Consider the following 17,196-nt stretch of genomic DNA (forward strand, 5'->3'; position numbering starts at 1 on the left):
AAGTTGTTGTTGGGATCGAAAGAACGATTGGAAGTTGTAAGAGTGAGTGGTGTTGTGGAAGTGAAGATGCTTGTTGTAGTGATTGTTGTGATGAGCTGATGATTAGACTTGGAGTCGAGGATGTGAGGTCTTATATACACATCTTCGACGTGCTGAACATCGTGTCTCTTCTGCTCTGAGGTCTTCTTTGTTGCTTCTTTTTCGCGCTGGTCTCATACAGTCCGGTGAGGATACAGGAGATCGTCCAATGGAACGTGCAAGAATGCCAGACCGACAGTTGCTGAGAGCATGTTGAGTGCCAAGCGCAAGCTTTCACGAGACCACTTTGTCTTTTGCATAGTGTCAGAAGCGTTGGGGTAGTAGGGTGAGGTACGACACACTGTAGCGAACCGTGCTTCGATGTTTCGGACGTTCGGTACCTGATTCTCCTAAGGGTGCACTGGCTCCTCTAGCCTCATCAGGGAAAAGAAGTACAGCGGATATGGTGATAATCCGTAACCAGAGAGCGGTCAATATGCTGCATTCTGAAGCGATCTGTGTTAGTCGCTGCTGTAAGTAACGGATCTACCCTGGGGTGGTGTGGTGGGGGTAAGTGTCACGGCGGAGTGCAGCCGTTGTTGCCGCCTCCCGCATGCCACTCGGCTTCTGGACTAAGCTCGATGAGGAATCGCCTTTCCATCTGGGTACACCACCCGTGGACGTACCTACCTACCTAGGTAAGCAGCGTCAATCTCATCGACCGCCCGAAAGAAGCAATCTTTGAAGTTTCTTGAGTGGCACGGGAGGCACTCAGCGAAACGACAGCCTCGTCGACCAGCCTCACCGACAGGTATCCCGATCGCCTTGGCGCCTCCCCGACCGCCTGAAAGAAGCAAAAGTCATCCAGTACAAGCGCATGTTTTCACAGTTGGCAAATGAACTTTGTATAGCTCTGGCACGACGTGCTATTGAGCTTTGAACGTATCTTGGAGCTATTGACGAGCATCGCAATTAAATTTACAATAGATGGCATTGTCTACCAGAGCCATCTGAAGTAGACGTGCTCCTTCTAGATTAGCCTCTACCCCTGCACGACTAGCTAATCGACTTTCGGCTATCTCTGGTTGTCGATCAGACATGGGGAATTCGTGGGGCCGCAAATTCCCAGATTGAGATGTTAAACACAAGGGTGACCAGTGAATGATAGATGTCTGGGCAGATAGATGGCACTCCTCTAACAAAATGCACTATTTCGGGACTTCAACACAGATGGGAAATAAATCCAAGGCGTACTCTGTTCTCCATTGAAAAGAAGCAAAGTTCCACGCTCGCTCACTGGACGCCACCAAACGGATGCGTTCTTCCGACGACAATCCGTTGTGCGCGTCGTTGAGAAAAGGACTGTAAGCGACGCTCACCTGGACTTGGTTCCGGTGAGTTCATCTTTGCGGTGTGTTCATCTTTGCGGTGAGTGTCGTACTATTCTTCCACGTCACGCTCGACCTGATCTATCCACACTGTTTACTGCTAAAGCGTTCCTAACGCATACCTAGTACTCTGATAACGCATACCGACTGTCTAACGATTGAAGATCTGTCTTCGCACCGGCCCCAATGTCTTCCAAACGCCGATCTGAATCTGGCCGACCAATTCTCTCAGCACATCCACCTTGCCATTCCAGTAGCAAAACATCATAAGCGCCCTTCGGATCATTCCGCTTCGATAGTGACTGTTCGTCATATTGGGCTACCGGATGGAGTGTGGGCCGTAATCTGATACTCTGCGGTACAATGGCTCTTGGATCTTGCACACCATCCGTCGGAAGAGCAACAATTGCGGAAGGCCTTTTCGCTACTTTGCAGCCATTCGGGCTAAGTACGGAGCGTCAAGTTCGCTCTACCTTGATCGATCGACAAATCTCTTCTCCTTCTGAACATGGTCCGCTTCAATTTGGCTGCTTGAGAACCAGAAATTGGACGTGAATCCGACGAGGAACAAGATATCTGGGTCTTCGGCATCCTTCCGTTTCGGTCCAAATGCCGCATCGAACCAAAGACATGCGCCCTCGGACCCCGACAGAGCGCGACCCTCGCATTCGAAAATCGTCTCTCGCAACCTTTGAGCGTATCGGGAGACCTTGACGATGAACTGCTCGATAGTGATGGCGTTCCCATCGGAATTCTCGATGAGCAGAGGCGGTGGGGGTGGATTGTCATCGTACCTCTCCCAGCACTCCCAAGCTTCGACCATGTCGAATGCTACACACATTCGTGAACGCGGTACTTCGGTAACAGCTTCATCAGCTAGGGGGTGTTTTGGATCCACCAGCATTGGTCGCCAGCTCGGCTCGCCCTCTTCATTGGAGTCGATGATTAGAACGGTAGATGGTGGGGCGAGTAGGTTCCATCGTAGGCGGTCTAGAGCACTCGTGTGCAAGAGGCCCTCCTCCTCACGAGGAACCTCTTCAGGAAAGAGGCGGAAGTTCCTACTTGCCTCGGCGAAATCTATCGACCCTGGCGCGATGTGGATACCATTTGTAGGGTGGCAAGACATATGTTCTTTGAACAGCCTTTCTCTTTTCATCCATTCTCTCCTGAACTCTTCCGCTGAATATGACCGGCTAGACATGAAGTGAAGAGGAAAGACATCTTCCATGCCACCACTATCCAGGCTCTCCAATCCATCAGCTGAATCATAGTAAAGACAACGGCTCTCCTTTTCCGCCGCCGAACTCACATCCTCAATCTCGTCAATCAACTCTCGCAAGCTTTTCGCATATGCTGAAACTTCTGTGACAAATTGCTCAACAGTGATAGCTCGTCTGTCTGTGTTGTGAATGAGTAAAGGTGGTGGACTCTCATCGATCATACCCAAGCATTCCCAGTGATCGATCATGGCTAGCATGATATGGATGCGGGAAGTTGGTGGTGAGGTTACTGGGTCTTCGGCTAGAGGATGCTTGGGGTCTGCTAACAGGAGGCTCCAGCATAGCTCATTTGCTTCGTTGAGCTCGCTTGCTTCGTTGAGGTCGATGACCTCGACTGTCGATGGTGAGGCGAGGACGTTCCATCTCAGACGGTCTAAAGCTTCTGTCCTCAGACTAACATCGTCGTCTTTGGGTATCCTTTGCAAAGGCGATGCATCAGCAGAGCTTCCGCTCGCATCAGCTGCATCGTGGTAGCCTTGCGATACTACCTGGCCTGGATCAAAGGTTCCCTCGCCGGAAGTGACTGGTGAATGCATCCCGAACTCGCAGCGTCTGACTAGTGGTATTCGGACAGAAGTATATGTCGAGAGGGGTGTTGAGCGAAGAAGCATGGGACATGCGAGTGCTTCCACGAGATTGCATCCCTTAATCTAAATTTCGGCAGAATATGGTCCTTCGCCAAGGTGGCGTGGTCGGAAGAATGCCGTCCGCGCAATACCTACGACATGTGACCTTCGTTGGTACCATCGACAAGACTGTTCAAAGGCTGGAGTAAACAGTGACATGGTGCAAGAATAATGTTCGCTTATTTTGCTGCTTGTAACATAGCCATGGCTATGCAAAGGTAGATGGTAGCGCAAAGGGTATCATCGAAATCAACATCAAGAACGCCGGAGGGGCTAAGATGCGTGGCTTTCGACCCGAGTATCAACGGTGACACAGCAAACAAGCTGCTGCGCGGTACATATGCGACTTCGGAAACGCAACCAGTAGGAGGAACACGAGGACATCTTGATAGATGAAAATGCAATCTTAAGAATGGGATAAATTCTCCAAGTCAGTAGGGCGCGTATGGTGCGACTGATGCTATTCGCAATAGCTTGCTCACGACCTGAATGGCTTCCACACCATCAGCGGCTGTTCAAGAACGGGCCCATTAAAGCTGGTGAAATCCAGTCGGAAGATCTCGACGTCTTCAAAACCGTGTTTCTGGTAAAAGCGATGGCCAACGGGAGTGGACGCCAGATAGATCGAAAGACCAAGGTCTTTGGCACGCTGCTTTCCCCAATCTAGGAGGAGACTTCCTGCACCTCTGCCCTGGAAATCTGGATGTGTATATAGCAATTGAAGGTCTGAGATTTATTAGTATGGAGACGGTGTGAGTTCACGTTGCGACACAACTAGCACGCAAACCTACAGAGATACGGCTTCTCTCCCATGATTGCTTTCCTCCGCTCTGCCATTCCCTCAAAGAAAATCTTGCAGGCTTCCACATTCATCCCGGGACCAGGACGTAAAGGTTGAAATGAAGTGAGTGCAGCCTCGGTAGTTTCGAAGACGTGCCATTTCGCCCATGCTACCATCTGATCAGTGTTTTCATCGAAAGCCTGCATCAAATGGACAGTAGAGTCTTTCTTCCTCATGTCGATGATCTGCTGGATTCTTTGTTGCGATGCTGCCGGAGGAAACGGGCCCGGGTTGAGGATGGGACCGAGAGAGTTATCTTTGAAAGCTAGAGACTCGATCTCACAGCCTCGCGCGATGTCGGTGTCGGAGACTTCCCGCAGAATAATTGCCATGCTGATGATATTGGTGGAAAAGGAAGATGTCGTTGCAGGTGATGTGAAGAATGGATGCTATGGTCGCGCGGCTAACTCAGCGCCTCAATGGGGCAGGTGCATCTTGAGTGTTGCCCTTGCGCCCTTCTCGTGTCACGTTGCGGAGCGAGCGATACGCCAGCTCAAGTTTGCTGCACCGGGTCTGACTCGAGTGGTACACCGCGGAGGAAAGCAGGATGCATTGATGCGCTCCACACGAAGAAGACCTTGTTTGTGTCTTTCTACGGAAGACACGTTCGTCGACGCTACTCCATGTCATATTAACTTGTAGGTCTACCCAATCATGAATAGGGCTCTTATTCATAAAGGGCTTCTTCCGCGGCTTGATCTCTTTCATCTCTACACCGGATGAGCGCGACGCGAGTATACTGGCTTGATCTTTGTCCTTCCACCTCTTTTGTCCGTTCGTCAAAATGGTCTTCAAGCATCTTCATCCGCTGGCACATACCCCTCAGCCAACCAACTCCAGATATTGAGCCCAATCTTGACGCCCTTCGTAACTGGCAACCCCGCATGCCAACTCTCCGCATATCCAGTCCCATCACTCCGCATATTCTCCCAAAACACCGCATTCCCCGCAATCGGCTTGAAAATGATGCCTTTGCTAAGATCCTCCTTGGGCCCTCCCTCTTGCCGAACACCATCCGCGGAGACAGTCGCGGCCCCATCTTCACCACACTCGATAAACCGACACCAACTCTTATCCTCAGGCCTCTCCAAGCGCGGGAAATGCGTGCCTCCGCCCGTACAATTTGCTTCCAGATACACCATGAAGGAACTCACGCGCCCGCTTTTCTTGGTCGCAGTGCTCCAGTCGTAGTGGTATGTGTAGTGTCCTCCTACGCCATATCTCTGGCTCCAGAGTTTCTCGATGAAAGTGTAGGGCCGCCAGCCTTGGAACACGCGGGCGCGCTCTTCGATGCATTTGACTGTTTGACTGCGGGGTAAGGGTGCTTTCTCTGAGTTGCGGATCGCGGGTTTGAAGGATTCGGTGCCGGAGGTCCATACTGTTGAGGGGGTGAAGTGGGGGTTACTGTGGTTGTACTGTTAGTTGTGTTCGCTTCATCTACAAGTTTGCAGCATGACTATTACATGGCAAGTCCCATAGAAAACAGGGTCCCTTTCTGTACCCTGGGATATCTCGAAGCAGTAGCGACCAAGAACAGACGTACCTCAAAGCAACAACCTCCTTCCCTTCCTCCTCACCAACAAACCCCTCAATATACACCACCAACGGCTCCCGACTCAGGACATAGACACCCTTGTATGTATGCGCTGCGCAACTCAAATTCCGCTCCGGAATCACCAAATTCTCTAAGTTGGCTTTTACATCACCACCACCTCTCGCACCAACGCTGCTGGACGACACCGTATCGCCACCCGCATTCGAAGTAAGCAACGACGACAAAGGCGCACCGGCGAGTATATACGCTAGCGCAGCGAGGAATCCATATTGTACGAATGACGTTATCGATAGCGAGGACGAATACGAGGTACCGGACGACGACGATGCAGGCGCGGAAGAGGAACGAAGCATCGCAAAACCACGTACGAAATGACAAATGCGCAGGCCCCAACGAAACAAAGAATAACGACAAGCAACAACCCAGATGCTCGACAGCCGCAAAACACAAAAGAAGAGACCGAAAGATTTGTAAAAGAGTGACGATGGGAAAGTTCACAAACTCACAAACCCACGCCCGTTCAAAAGGAAACAAACCAAGCACCGCCCGCCGCACAGCGCACTTCCGCCCAAATGATTTCATCTGCAATTACCGCCTTACCGCTATCAAGGGTCCTTTTCCGCGGGCGCGCGCGCCTAGTCTCATCTCAGGTCTCACGTGTCATGTGTGCTTTATCGCGCGGAGTGGACTCTGTGCGTCAGATTATGCTCGGGACACACGACACGACCTACTTCTCCCTAGGCGCGCTAAGTGGTACGTGCATGACCTAGGTATTTTACCTGAGCAAAGTGGCACCGTGGGTATATTTTGTTCCGAGAGTCTGAGTGTTACCCCTGGGTTAGGTAACTTACGGGTGGAATGTGGTTGGCGCGAGGGATCAGGGATTGGAGTGTTCGGGGGTAATTTGGATTCTGCGTGTGGTGGTGGTGGCATGATTCATGGATAAGCTTGGCTTTGCGGCGGCGGCGATTTGGCATTGGCATCCAGGGGGGCGGGACGGAGGGGTCTGTCGCTCTTGTTTTTTTGGTAGGTGAGACTGGCATCCTGGTTGAAGGTAGGAATCTAGAATGGAGGGGCGGGCTAAGCTACCCCTCATGCGTGTGTACCATTGGCACTTATTCCGTGGTTCGCGAGAATGTTTTGTTGTTCGAGTCGCTGCTGCGACCAGGACCCAGATCACCACATGCAGCAATCTCAAAGTTTACCAATGCATAAAATATCGAAACAATGTCCTCGAATTGCACCTCTATAAACGCCACCCTAATGGTGCACAAAAAGGTATCAAAACAAAGAATACAAAAGGGGCAGAGCATGAAAACGAAGCTCAGATGAATGAGACTTTGTCGTAATGTCATCAATCTCTCTTGAAAATAAAAGACAGGCAGTTGGTATCCCAGAATCTACGCACACACACACCCAAGGAAGAAGAACATTCGCTCGCATGCTGGGACCAAAGTCGTCACCTCGTGGGTTTCGGCATCATGTCTGCCTTTCTCAAATTATTCCAGAATACAAAGATTCTGGATGTCAAACATATGCCGTGGCATATGGTTTGCGCAATAGTGGTATCCTCAGCTCCAACTGGACGTGAAGGATCCTCCCGTTTGTTCGGTGTTGATCCGCAGTCCTTTCTCTGTTCAATTCTGCTATGCTGGCTTCGCTCATTCGAACTAACCGTAGCAGATACGCTGTGTGGATCGATCGTGAAATTACTGTTTTCCACTATTCTCTCGTTCATGCTGCTCGGCAACTTCACGCGCGTAGAACTCGACCAACATCGTTCCATACGCCTCCATCTCTTCTAAAGGTACAGCGAGGCGGAAGTCGTTTAATAGCAGAAATTGCAACTCCAGGTGGTTCAATTCAACCAAGGGTAGACCGCCGACCTTGAACCTGTTAGCATATATTTTCAATGTGTGTATCGGCTGACACTAACCTTTGCGTATCTCGAGTTTGTGTAGAAGACGTCGGAGAAGAATTTGCTGGCGCATGTAACGCCTGCTATGACGAGACGATGTATGTTGAAGCTGTCAACAACAAAGAAGTGAGATAGATTCAACGCATCCGCGCCAAGATCTTGTTGCGGTGGGGAAGGCGGCTGGGGATTGTCGCCTGGCGTTTGCGATGGCTTGCCCAGGGAGCCTGACGGAGGAGGGGTTGCCGCCTGAGCGGAAGCTGATGCAGGTCGTGCGTTTTCTGCCGGGGCCGGAGTTGCTGACATTGTAGACTTTGAGTGTTCCACAGACTGCTCATTAGCCTTGCGAAGACCAGATATAGGGCCAGCATTTACCCTCTCTGTCATTCTGTCGAAGTAGACGAGTAAACTCAAGAAGACCTCGTATGTGGTCGGGCAGTATTTGTGAATTCTACTCAGGTAGCTGAGGATTGAGATGCTGGGGACGTTCTTGCCGTGGAAGGCCAGGACGCTGGTGGTCTGTTGACTCAAGCCCGCTGTGCCGTCTGATGGGGGAATTTGGCGGTGTAGATGGTCATGCTGCCGATCGTTGGTTGTTGTGATCTTGGTTAAGAGTCCGGCAACCATTTCGATTATATCTGAGACAGGCATCTCGCTGATTTCATATTGAGGCCCAACCTCTGCGGGGTCTCGTCGCTGCCGCCGTGCGAGCGAGCGCGACTGAGAGAAGGGACTGGACTCATCGATGGCAAAACTCTGGATGTGTGACAGGCTCTTAACTTTGATGCGCGTAGGAGAAGCTTCCGGCGATCGTAGGGACTGTGCTGGGGAAGGCTGGGGAACGGTTCGTGTGTTTGCGACGGCGGGGTCTGTGCCCGAAGGCGTCGGCTGCTGCGAGCGGGGGCGGAAAGTAGGACTGGGCGGTGTCGGTACTGCTTGGTCAGCAGCGGGTGCGGTGGAGTTTGGCTCTGAGCTGTTGTGCTGCTGCGATCGCTGGCTTGGTGTTGAGCTCGACTGCGGGGCTCCCGAATCCGCCATGGGAACATCAGCAGACGAAGCTACTGGCCGCGGCGCATTGGCGCTCGAAGACGGCGACGGGCGTACGGGCGTGTGATGGCCGGCAGGAGACTCTTGCGCCTGGTGCGTACTGCCGCCGCCAAACATGTTGGTGTGAAAGTGGTTCCCACCGAAGTCGCTCACCAGAAGCGAAGTCATTCCGCGCGAAGCCAGGCGGTGCAGGTGTCTGGGGTCACGATAGTCTTGGAATGGAGGTAGGCGCGACACAAGGGCTGTGCTGGGTGCACCAAGGAGCGTGGTTCGCGGGCGCAGTGGATCGGTGAGAGGCGTCGGTCGTGTTGTTGAGCCTTATCGTAGAGAGCCCGAACTTGGACGCAGCTTAAAGGGGCGCAGATACCGCGTGCGAGCCTGCTCTACTCTGCCGTACCCAAAGCAAATTGGACGGCACGCGTCGTGTCAAGGTGAAGGGCAAGATGCGCGCCGAGTCGGGGCCCAGCGTGGTGAGTGATGAGGTGTTGTTGGAGAAAGGCGTGGGGACCGGACGTCACAGACCAACGACTGGCGAGATCAACGAGACCCTGGCCGCAATTCACCTGCACAGTCCCAGACGCATGTGACGACACTGTGCAGCCACCAAGAGTTGTTTCAGCACTCGTTCCATCCAACTAAATAATCACAAGATGGTAATTCTGCCACCTCGGCACGTCGCGCCACGTAAAATGCTGCACAGAACCAGAGGGAGAGGAGCCAAGAAAAGGCCAGTGACGAATGGGGCAATGCTGACAGTTGATTGGCCAGTGGCTGCGGTCCCATCCCACGCCCGTGGCCCAAGTTCCTGTGTAGATTGCTAGCTAACTTGCTTTCTTTTATTTCATACAGGTCGTTCAGGTATCATATCATGACGAGTCCTACTGCTTGCCTGGCCCCTCGTAGTTCTGGTCTGGCAGGTATAGATGCCTCTGCGCACCCTTGCCTGTGAGCACCACCATGCGAATCACACCGCCCGAGCTGCCGTCCCACTTGATGGCTTCTGAGAGTGCGCCCTTGACGAACTTGATGCCTTCCTCCTCGCTCATGTTCTCCTTCCAGTTCGCGTCGCAGTATCCGTAGATGTACGTCGAACCCGAGCCACCAATCGCGTATGATTGCTTGTGCAGGGAGCCGCCGAGAGGGATCGAGTATACTTGGCCGCCGTGTCGGTGGTCCCATCCGGCAATGATGAGTCCAGCGCTGCATGTACGTCAGTGACTGATGGTCGCGCGGCCACGGCTTACTCACGAGAGTTGGTCCTTGTTGGAGTAGCACAGTTCTTGGAAGATGGCTGCCGCCGTCTGCGTCGTGGGTGGCTCGTCGTTGGTGGTACCGTACATGCCGAGGTGGTATTGAACAATGTCCGCGACGGCCTGTGTGTCTGCTGCGGATCCAGATCTGCAACACCAGATGGTGTCGTGGACTTGTGTGAGCTTGTCGGTGACTCGGTTCGCGATGTAGGCTCCGGTCGTTGTTCTGCTGTCGGCGGCTAGTATGACACCGTCCTTGAAGTTGATGGCCATGCTGAGTACTGTTAGAGACTGAGAGGAGGCGGTCGAGGAAAGACAAACATGGATGTTCCGAGGCTACAATGGTTGTCAGTAATCTTGCAGCACTCTGATAAGTATTGTATCTTACTTGACCTCTCCCTTCTTGAGGTGGTTCATGTCGACGTGAATGCCATCTGCGCGGTGTGAGCTTCCGTAGGTGACCTGTTTGCAGCGGCGAATGTACCTTCTCCCAACATGCCCGTTGACATCATCATTGCGAGGTGAGCTGGTTGGTGAGGCAGAAAGCAGTTCCGGGGAGACGATGTGTGAGAGCGGCGTATGGGGCGGGCGAGAGAAGCTGTGGGGTGGGTTGTTGCTATAGTGGTGGTGCAGGCAGCTCGACTCTACGCGGCTGATATTCCTTGGCATTACGCTACTGGTCTTAGTGGCCGGCTGCACCATGCGACACCCTCGAGGGCTCGCGTTCAGGCGGTTGCGCGCTGGAACCTCAACTGCCTTGTCGCGACTGTCGCTCCGAATGGTCGAGTCTTCTATTCCTTCTCGCTCTCCCTCACCTAGGCAGCTGTTCCCACGAAGTCGCTCGGCCCCTGAACCCAGATCAATCCTACGCCCCACCGATCCCGAAGTGCGACCAGGGAGCATGGCTTCGGCTCTCGACACCTTCATCTCCTACCTGAAAGTGCCGATTCTAGCGTCCTCTGGTGTCGCCGCGCTGCTCAGTGGTCTCCTCTACTTCAAACAAAAGTACGTCATCCTTGCAATCCCCATCTTGGGTTTGGCTAACTCTGGCAGTGAAATCATATACCCCCGAGCCTTCCCTCCTGACGCCCGCACCAACGTTCCCAGACCTTCCCAGTTCGCCATAACCGACTATGAGGAGCTGTTTATCCCCACACCCGATGGCGAATCTCTGAGCGCCTTCTTCATCCGAGCCAACAAGCAGCATGCGCGCAACGTAACGGTCCTCATGTTCCACGGCAACGCTGGCAACATTGGCTACCGACTGCCCATCGCAAAGATACTCGAGAACGAACTCCGGTGTAATGTGTTGATGTTGCAATACCGCGGCTACGGTCTATCCTCTGGCAATCCCAACGAAAAGGGGCTCATGATCGATGCGCAGACTGGCTTGGATTACATCCGGCAGCGACACGAACTCCGGGATACCAAGATTGTTGTCTACGGTCAAAGTATTGGCGGTGCAGTTGCCGTCGGATTGGCTGCTCGTAACCAGAGAGAAGGTGACATCTCAGGCATCATCCTGGAGAACACCTTTACTTCGATCAAGAAACTCATACCGACGTGGGTACCTTCAATCGGCTGTACATACCATCACTAACATGGAGTAGTGCCTTCCCTCCCGCCCGATTCCTAACTCCGCTCTGCCACCAGATCTGGCCGACTGAAGAGACACTTCCCAAGATTTCCAAGATACCTATCCTGTTTCTCAGCGGTCTCAAGGATGAAATCATCCCGTAAGCCGCGCATTCCCACAAAAACGGTGTTCCGGTGGGGTTTTGTTTGCTAACTGTTCGACAGACCTTCGCACATGACCAAGTTGTTCGACGTCTGCAAAGCGCCTAAAGTCTGGAAGGAGCTACCAAACGGAAGCCACAACGACACCGTCGCAGAGCCGCGCTACTTTCAATACATCGAAGAGTTCCTCAGCGAATTTGTAGCCCGTTGAAGCTTTTGCTGGATACCCATTAGTTGTTGGAGGGTTGACAAATATGCTGAACCAGCCCCACGCTACTGCTTCACTTGAATAGCGCGAACCACAGCCTGTGCGCAGACAGGGGAATGGCCAAGTGCAAGCGTTCGATATGTCACTGGGAGTTTGCTATTGGAGGGACATCCGATTGGGTTCCGTGGTTTATACCCTCATTGGCTTTTGTTCCGAGTCGTGCATTAGAGGTGTGTGGTTTATGTCGACTGCGCGGGCAGCACACCTACGCGCTGTGAGCATGAACATGAGCATCTCGGGGCAGCCGATGTGTACTTTGCATCTTCCAGCGTTCTGAAACGCAGGTGCATGTGCGCATATCCCCTGAAGCTGACCTTTTTGCGCCGACACTGGTTACGAAAATGTACTTTGGGTGGCAAAATGGCACCACATAGTTTCGAGATTGCGTCGCCGTGCAGGCCGCGCGAATATAGAGATCGCGATCGTATGCATGACCCTGCAGTAACGTGTGCATCTCCGTAAGCTAGTTGTGATTTGTGTACACAAGCCGTGTCAGCTGTTGTTAGACTATTCATGACGGAGCAATTGATTTTTGCGTCGCAAGGGTCTACGCTTACCGACCACGTGCAAGACCCGAGATGTGGGGTGAAGACGGATCGCCAGGGGCGAGGTACATGTGCCCTAGGCAGTTTATCGGTACAAGATTTCTTGACACAGGAGACACATTATCGAAAGATCATCCTTCACAGCCTCAGTCGCTTCGTTGCTGCATGCTGCGCGATGCAACGCGTAACGAGTGGCCACGGGGACGACGTTATTCGGACCTACCGCCTGCATCCGACGTGTACTCGCGACAGAGCTGCTATGCACCACGCACTTGGGCCCCGCAAGGTTCCAGCCGGGTTCTTGAATACGAAGAGGCTCCATGTACGGTAGTGCCAACGTGCGCGTTCGCGACCGGCCGCTGATTCGATGGTGATGGATCTGTGCTGGACCCTGCAACGGATGCTACCAGCGCCACTGCGGTAATGTGGGCAGTATCGCGAAGGCTTAATATTTCCCATGCTGCTTGCGACCGGAAATGCATGTATCGGCTGCACGGAACATGGCAATCTTAGCATGGCAATCTTGCATTAGGCCGAAGTTCTGTCCCATCTCAGCTCTCGTAGCTACCAGCTGAGCAAGACAACAACTCCCCAAGTGAGCAGACGTCAGTCGAGATGAATCGAATAAGCTCATGATCTGCGGATCTATTCTTGTAGCGACACCGTCATTGTTGCACCCCGGCGGACGGGACAGACGTTTGATTCATTGCTCGCCCGGGTGTCGATCATGACCAGGCGGGAACAAGTGTGGTGGCTGTGCTGTGGCGGGAGATCACTAGTAGGGCTGTCATGGAGCGGTCACTCCGACTGTGGCGAACCGGCCTCACTCGCAGGCCAGAACCACTTTGCATGTTTGAGCAAACGGTTTTCGGGCCATTCATTTCAGCCGTCTGCCGAGCAGCGTGCCGAACCAAACCAAGTGCAGACTTGTCAAGCTTTGGCTGCGCCGGCGTGTTCGCGCTCATGGAAGCGAACGCTGTCATGTCGAGGCCCACTGTCGCGCTGTGGCGCTAGGCCTGTATAGGTCCCACAGCCATCGCTGCCCGCTCCATCTTTCTTCCATCCTCGTTTCGACGCACTCCCGCCGCAGGGTCACCAGGGGAGTACCACCGCCGAGCCAGCCTGCCACGAAGGCACTCAACAACGCCGCGAAATGCTTTTACCGGGTCCCCTGTCAGCTTCCTGGGCTGGCTCCATGCCTGGTCATTATCGTGACGCCCTAATCACGTCCACGCGGCATCCATGGCTTTACCCTGCTTCCTAGAGGGCCGGAGTCTTCTGGGCGGCTCAGTTCGTGCATGTCGCGCCTGCTCCACTATCCATACAGCCTCCTCGATTGGTCCGCCAACTCGCATGCATGTTGGGCCCGTTCCTATGGACGGCGTCGAATTACTTCATGATTCTGATCTAGGCGATGCTGTCACTATACAAGCCGGTGCTAGCAGACACCCCGGTACCATGGTCTTCCAGCACTTCCGTAGTCCAATACTTTCTTCTACTGCAGGTTTTCACTCGACAAATTGACGCCAGCACCAGCTTGCGTTTCGGTATACAGAACAAACACTAAATTTCCGCCTACCGGAGATTGCTAGGAAGGGCCCGCTAAGCTTTCGTAAGATAGTCTAGGATCAGCGCCATCGGCCCATGGCATTCTAGAAACGGTATCACTCGCCACGTCCGATGATATACCTCGTCCGCAACACTTGTTTTCTACATCCCCTTGACTCAGGCACCCAATCCTCTCCTTGCTGGGCTTTTGGTGATCATTTCGCCTCCAAAGCATCGGTTCAGACCCTGTAACTCCACATCGAATCCTGTCAGCCACGGGCAGCCTACCGACAGCCAATCAGGCTGCTGCTAGTTGCTGCGGCCAGCGGCGAGTGAAGCAGAAAGCTCGCGAGAACCCTTTGGCGGCCTTCCCGTTTCTACTAAGCTAGTCAATGAGCCCATCTCTGCGACCCTAGCTCCTACTATCTGCCGCACGTACGCTTGCCCATTGCGGACCCTGCCGTTGCGCCGTCCCCAACCTCATAAGGCTTTGAGAGCTCGCTTCTGCCGTCTGAGTGGTCGTGTAATTCTGACCATCATCTTCGTTCCGCCTTAAGCGAGCTCCTTCTCCAGGTAGTACATCAACCGAAGCCGTTCATCTTCCCTCAAACGGTTTCTCCTACTGCCGGCATCTTTTTTTACACGCGATCACCTCATAGCCTCCCTTACCCATTGGCAAACCTTGATCGTCGTCTCTCCTGCGAAGCGACTTACTTTCGGGTATCGTCCTTTCCGGCTTGCCACATCCCTTCAAGGATACGTTGATATAGAATTAGGTACGTTGTATTCTCCTATGTTCGGACAATTTGGTTGAGTCGGGCCTTTACACATTCGTTTTTCTAGCACTCGTTGTATTAGTTGTAACATGGACTAACATGTCTTTCGTTTGGGTCCAACAGTGGGTGCCACTTCCTGTCGTTTACGAGCCACACATGGGCGACCTACCTCCTGGTCCACGGTCTCATACCATGGACAACACGACAGCCAGTCTCGCGCGTGACGGAAACAATTCGAATTCGTTTCCCACGTCTCTCAAATCTCCCGACAGCAACGATCCGTTCTACTCTCAACTTAGCAGTCTACCCCAAGGTCAATTGCGACCCGACCATCGCTCATCAACGCACGCGAACGGAACCTATCAGTCCTCAGAACACGGCACTTCACCACTTAATATGGGCTCAATGACAGGTGCATTGCCCAACTACGGCGCAAACGACAACACTCCGATGAACCCGCAAGTACCACGCTCTCTGTCAGGCGCATCCACCTCAGCTGTGGCATACCAGCTTGGGCAGAACCTGCAAATGCCCGGTCATATGTCCGCTCATGCTTCCTATGGACCTGGATTCGCTACAGGTCTCCCCCAACAACACTTTATGTCTCAGCAAGGTTCACAGTACAACGCCTATCCTTCTTACCCGACAAACCAGCCTCGTCTAGCAGGCGTGGCGCCGATGCAGTCGCCCTACCAAAACTACCAGCAGGCTTCGCAGTACATGTATTATCCGGCACCATACGGACAACAGGGGCAATTCAATCCTGGGTTTGGTGCTCAGGGCCAAATGTACGAAAGGAAAGCCGGCTCGACGAACACGGGTATGCAAGGCCACGTTGCGGATTATTCGCATGGTGATGGTGGCTTTCCCGGTGTTCGAATGGCCACTGGAAACTACATGGGCGACTCAAGCTCAATCATGTCTCCATACGGCGTACAGTTTGCGCAGTCTTCTGGTAAGCAAAGTCCGCGACCTGCCATTGCGCAGGTCTGACGTCGCAAAATGGTGCACACAGTTACTGATGACCCTCCAGGCATGCCTCGCCCTGGGCCAGTGAGCTCAATACCTCGTGGACCGCCTCGCAAACCCAAACAATCTGGGCACGCACTTTGGGTTGGTAACCTCCCACCTGGGACTACGATAGTCGCCCTGAAGGATCACTTCTCCCGCGACGCTACCAAGGACATTGAAAGTCTGTTCTTGATCTCCAAGAGCAACTGTGCGTTCGTCAACTACCGCACAGAAGCATCTTGCACAGCCGCAATGCACAGGTTCCACGACTCACGCTTCAGCGGCGTACGTTTAGTCTGCCGCCTTCGACGCAGCTCTGCTCCAGCATCAGGTGTACCCACGGCGCCTTCGGCCATGATAGGCCAGCAGAAGAATGCTTCTCGAGCAACGACTCCGACACCAGACAATGCGACCGATGCTCCCACCGAAGACGCAGTTGACTCGCCATCGCACAAAAGTGTTGAAGATCTTAAATCATCTGTGGACACTGCCACAAAATACTTCATCGTGAAAAGCCTCACGCTACAAGACCTAGAGCTCAGTGTACGCAACGGTATTTGGGCCACACAGTCTCATAACGAAGATGTCCTGAACAAGGCTTTCCAGGTGAGCGCACAATACTCTCCGCATTCAAGACCGTTGACTGACAGAATCTAGTCTGCTGAAAATGTCTACCTTATCTTCTCCGCGAACAAGTCGGGCGAGTACTTCGGCTACGCACGCATGGCGTCACAAATTCTTGAAGATGGGTCACCCACCATAGGCTCGGCACCCAAGCCCGAGGCCATCGTAGACGCGACGGATGTGCCAAAGGCGATCGCTACTCCGGCAACGGAATGGGCGCCGCGAGGAAGGATCATTGACGACTCTGCGCGCGGCACAATCTTCTGGGAGGCAGAGCTACCCGAAACAGACGGCGAAGAAGAAGCACAGAACAATGACGACAAGACTGAGAGAGACGATGCGCCGCAACAAATTGAAGCCGACACCTCAGCCGTTCCGCAGAGCTGGGGCAAGCCTTTCAAGATCGAGTGGGAATCGACGAACCGCCTACCATTCTACCGCACCCGTGGCCTCCGCAACCCATGGAATGCGAATCGCGAAGTCAAGATTGCGAGAGATGGCACAGAACTCGAACCCAGTGTTGGAGAGCGCCTGGTCCAGATGTTCCATCGAATGGGTCCGTCGGCTGCCGGTGCACCGGTAATGCCGCCCGGTGTAGCCACCGGCATGATGCCCCAGATGCGAACATTCTAGGCACTTGTCAGGTCTCAATCGGCCTCATTGCATTGCACTTGATGTACCAGACGCTTGTTTACCGTTGAACTCGGCTAGAACGACTTGGGGCTTGAGACAAAACGATGTGCCTCTTTGTTGCAACTGGAAGAATT

General features: G+C 53.3%; 6 protein-coding genes across 6 annotated transcripts; 2 read left to right on the plus strand and 4 right to left on the minus strand.

The window, feature by feature from the left end:
- Nucleotides 1–1,875: 1,875 nt before the first annotated feature.
- Nucleotides 1,876–3,413, minus strand: J4E87_010378 (uncharacterized protein; the record flags this gene model as incomplete). The annotated part of the gene is made up of 2 exons (XM_049381952.1): nt 1,876–3,238; nt 3,409–3,413. 2 exons carry the CDS (start codon nt 3,411–3,413, stop codon nt 1,876–1,878), a joined length of 1,368 nt encoding a protein of 455 aa, XP_049228323.1.
- Nucleotides 3,414–4,944: 1,531 nt separating this feature from the next.
- J4E87_010379 (uncharacterized protein) lies at nt 4,945–6,061 on the minus strand (the record flags this gene model as incomplete). Its single annotated transcript, XM_049381953.1, has 2 exons — nt 4,945–5,557; nt 5,697–6,061. The coding sequence occupies 2 exons, from the start codon at nt 6,059–6,061 to the stop codon at nt 4,945–4,947; spliced, it is 978 nt and encodes a 325-aa protein (XP_049228324.1).
- A 1,356-nt stretch (nt 6,062–7,417) lies between these two features.
- J4E87_010380 (uncharacterized protein) lies at nt 7,418–8,838 on the minus strand (the record flags this gene model as incomplete). Its single annotated transcript, XM_049381954.1, has 2 exons — nt 7,418–7,594; nt 7,645–8,838. 2 exons carry the CDS (start codon nt 8,836–8,838, stop codon nt 7,418–7,420), a joined length of 1,371 nt encoding a protein of 456 aa, XP_049228325.1.
- A 710-nt stretch (nt 8,839–9,548) lies between these two features.
- On the minus strand, nt 9,549–10,435 carry PRE3 (Proteasome subunit beta type-1; the record flags this gene model as incomplete). The annotated part of the gene is made up of 4 exons (XM_049381955.1): nt 9,549–9,870; nt 9,919–10,194; nt 10,309–10,354; nt 10,405–10,435. 4 exons carry the CDS (start codon nt 10,433–10,435, stop codon nt 9,549–9,551), a joined length of 675 nt encoding a protein of 224 aa, XP_049228326.1.
- A 386-nt stretch (nt 10,436–10,821) lies between these two features.
- Nucleotides 10,822–11,868, plus strand: J4E87_010382 (uncharacterized protein; the record flags this gene model as incomplete). Its single annotated transcript, XM_049381956.1, has 4 exons — nt 10,822–10,925; nt 10,974–11,483; nt 11,531–11,656; nt 11,721–11,868. 4 exons carry the CDS (start codon nt 10,822–10,824, stop codon nt 11,866–11,868), a joined length of 888 nt encoding a protein of 295 aa, XP_049228327.1.
- Nucleotides 11,869–14,950: 3,082 nt separating this feature from the next.
- J4E87_010383 (uncharacterized protein) lies at nt 14,951–17,062 on the plus strand (the record flags this gene model as incomplete). Its single annotated transcript, XM_049381957.1, has 3 exons — nt 14,951–15,749; nt 15,828–16,411; nt 16,463–17,062. The coding sequence occupies 3 exons, from the start codon at nt 14,951–14,953 to the stop codon at nt 17,060–17,062; spliced, it is 1,983 nt and encodes a 660-aa protein (XP_049228328.1).
- Between the last annotated feature and the right edge of the window lie 134 nt (nt 17,063–17,196).

This window comes from Alternaria ethzedia (assembly GCF_023757985.1).
Source record: "Alternaria ethzedia strain BMP 0044 chromosome Unknown scaffold_47, whole genome shotgun sequence".
Taxonomy (NCBI): domain Eukaryota; kingdom Fungi; phylum Ascomycota; class Dothideomycetes; order Pleosporales; family Pleosporaceae; genus Alternaria; species Alternaria ethzedia.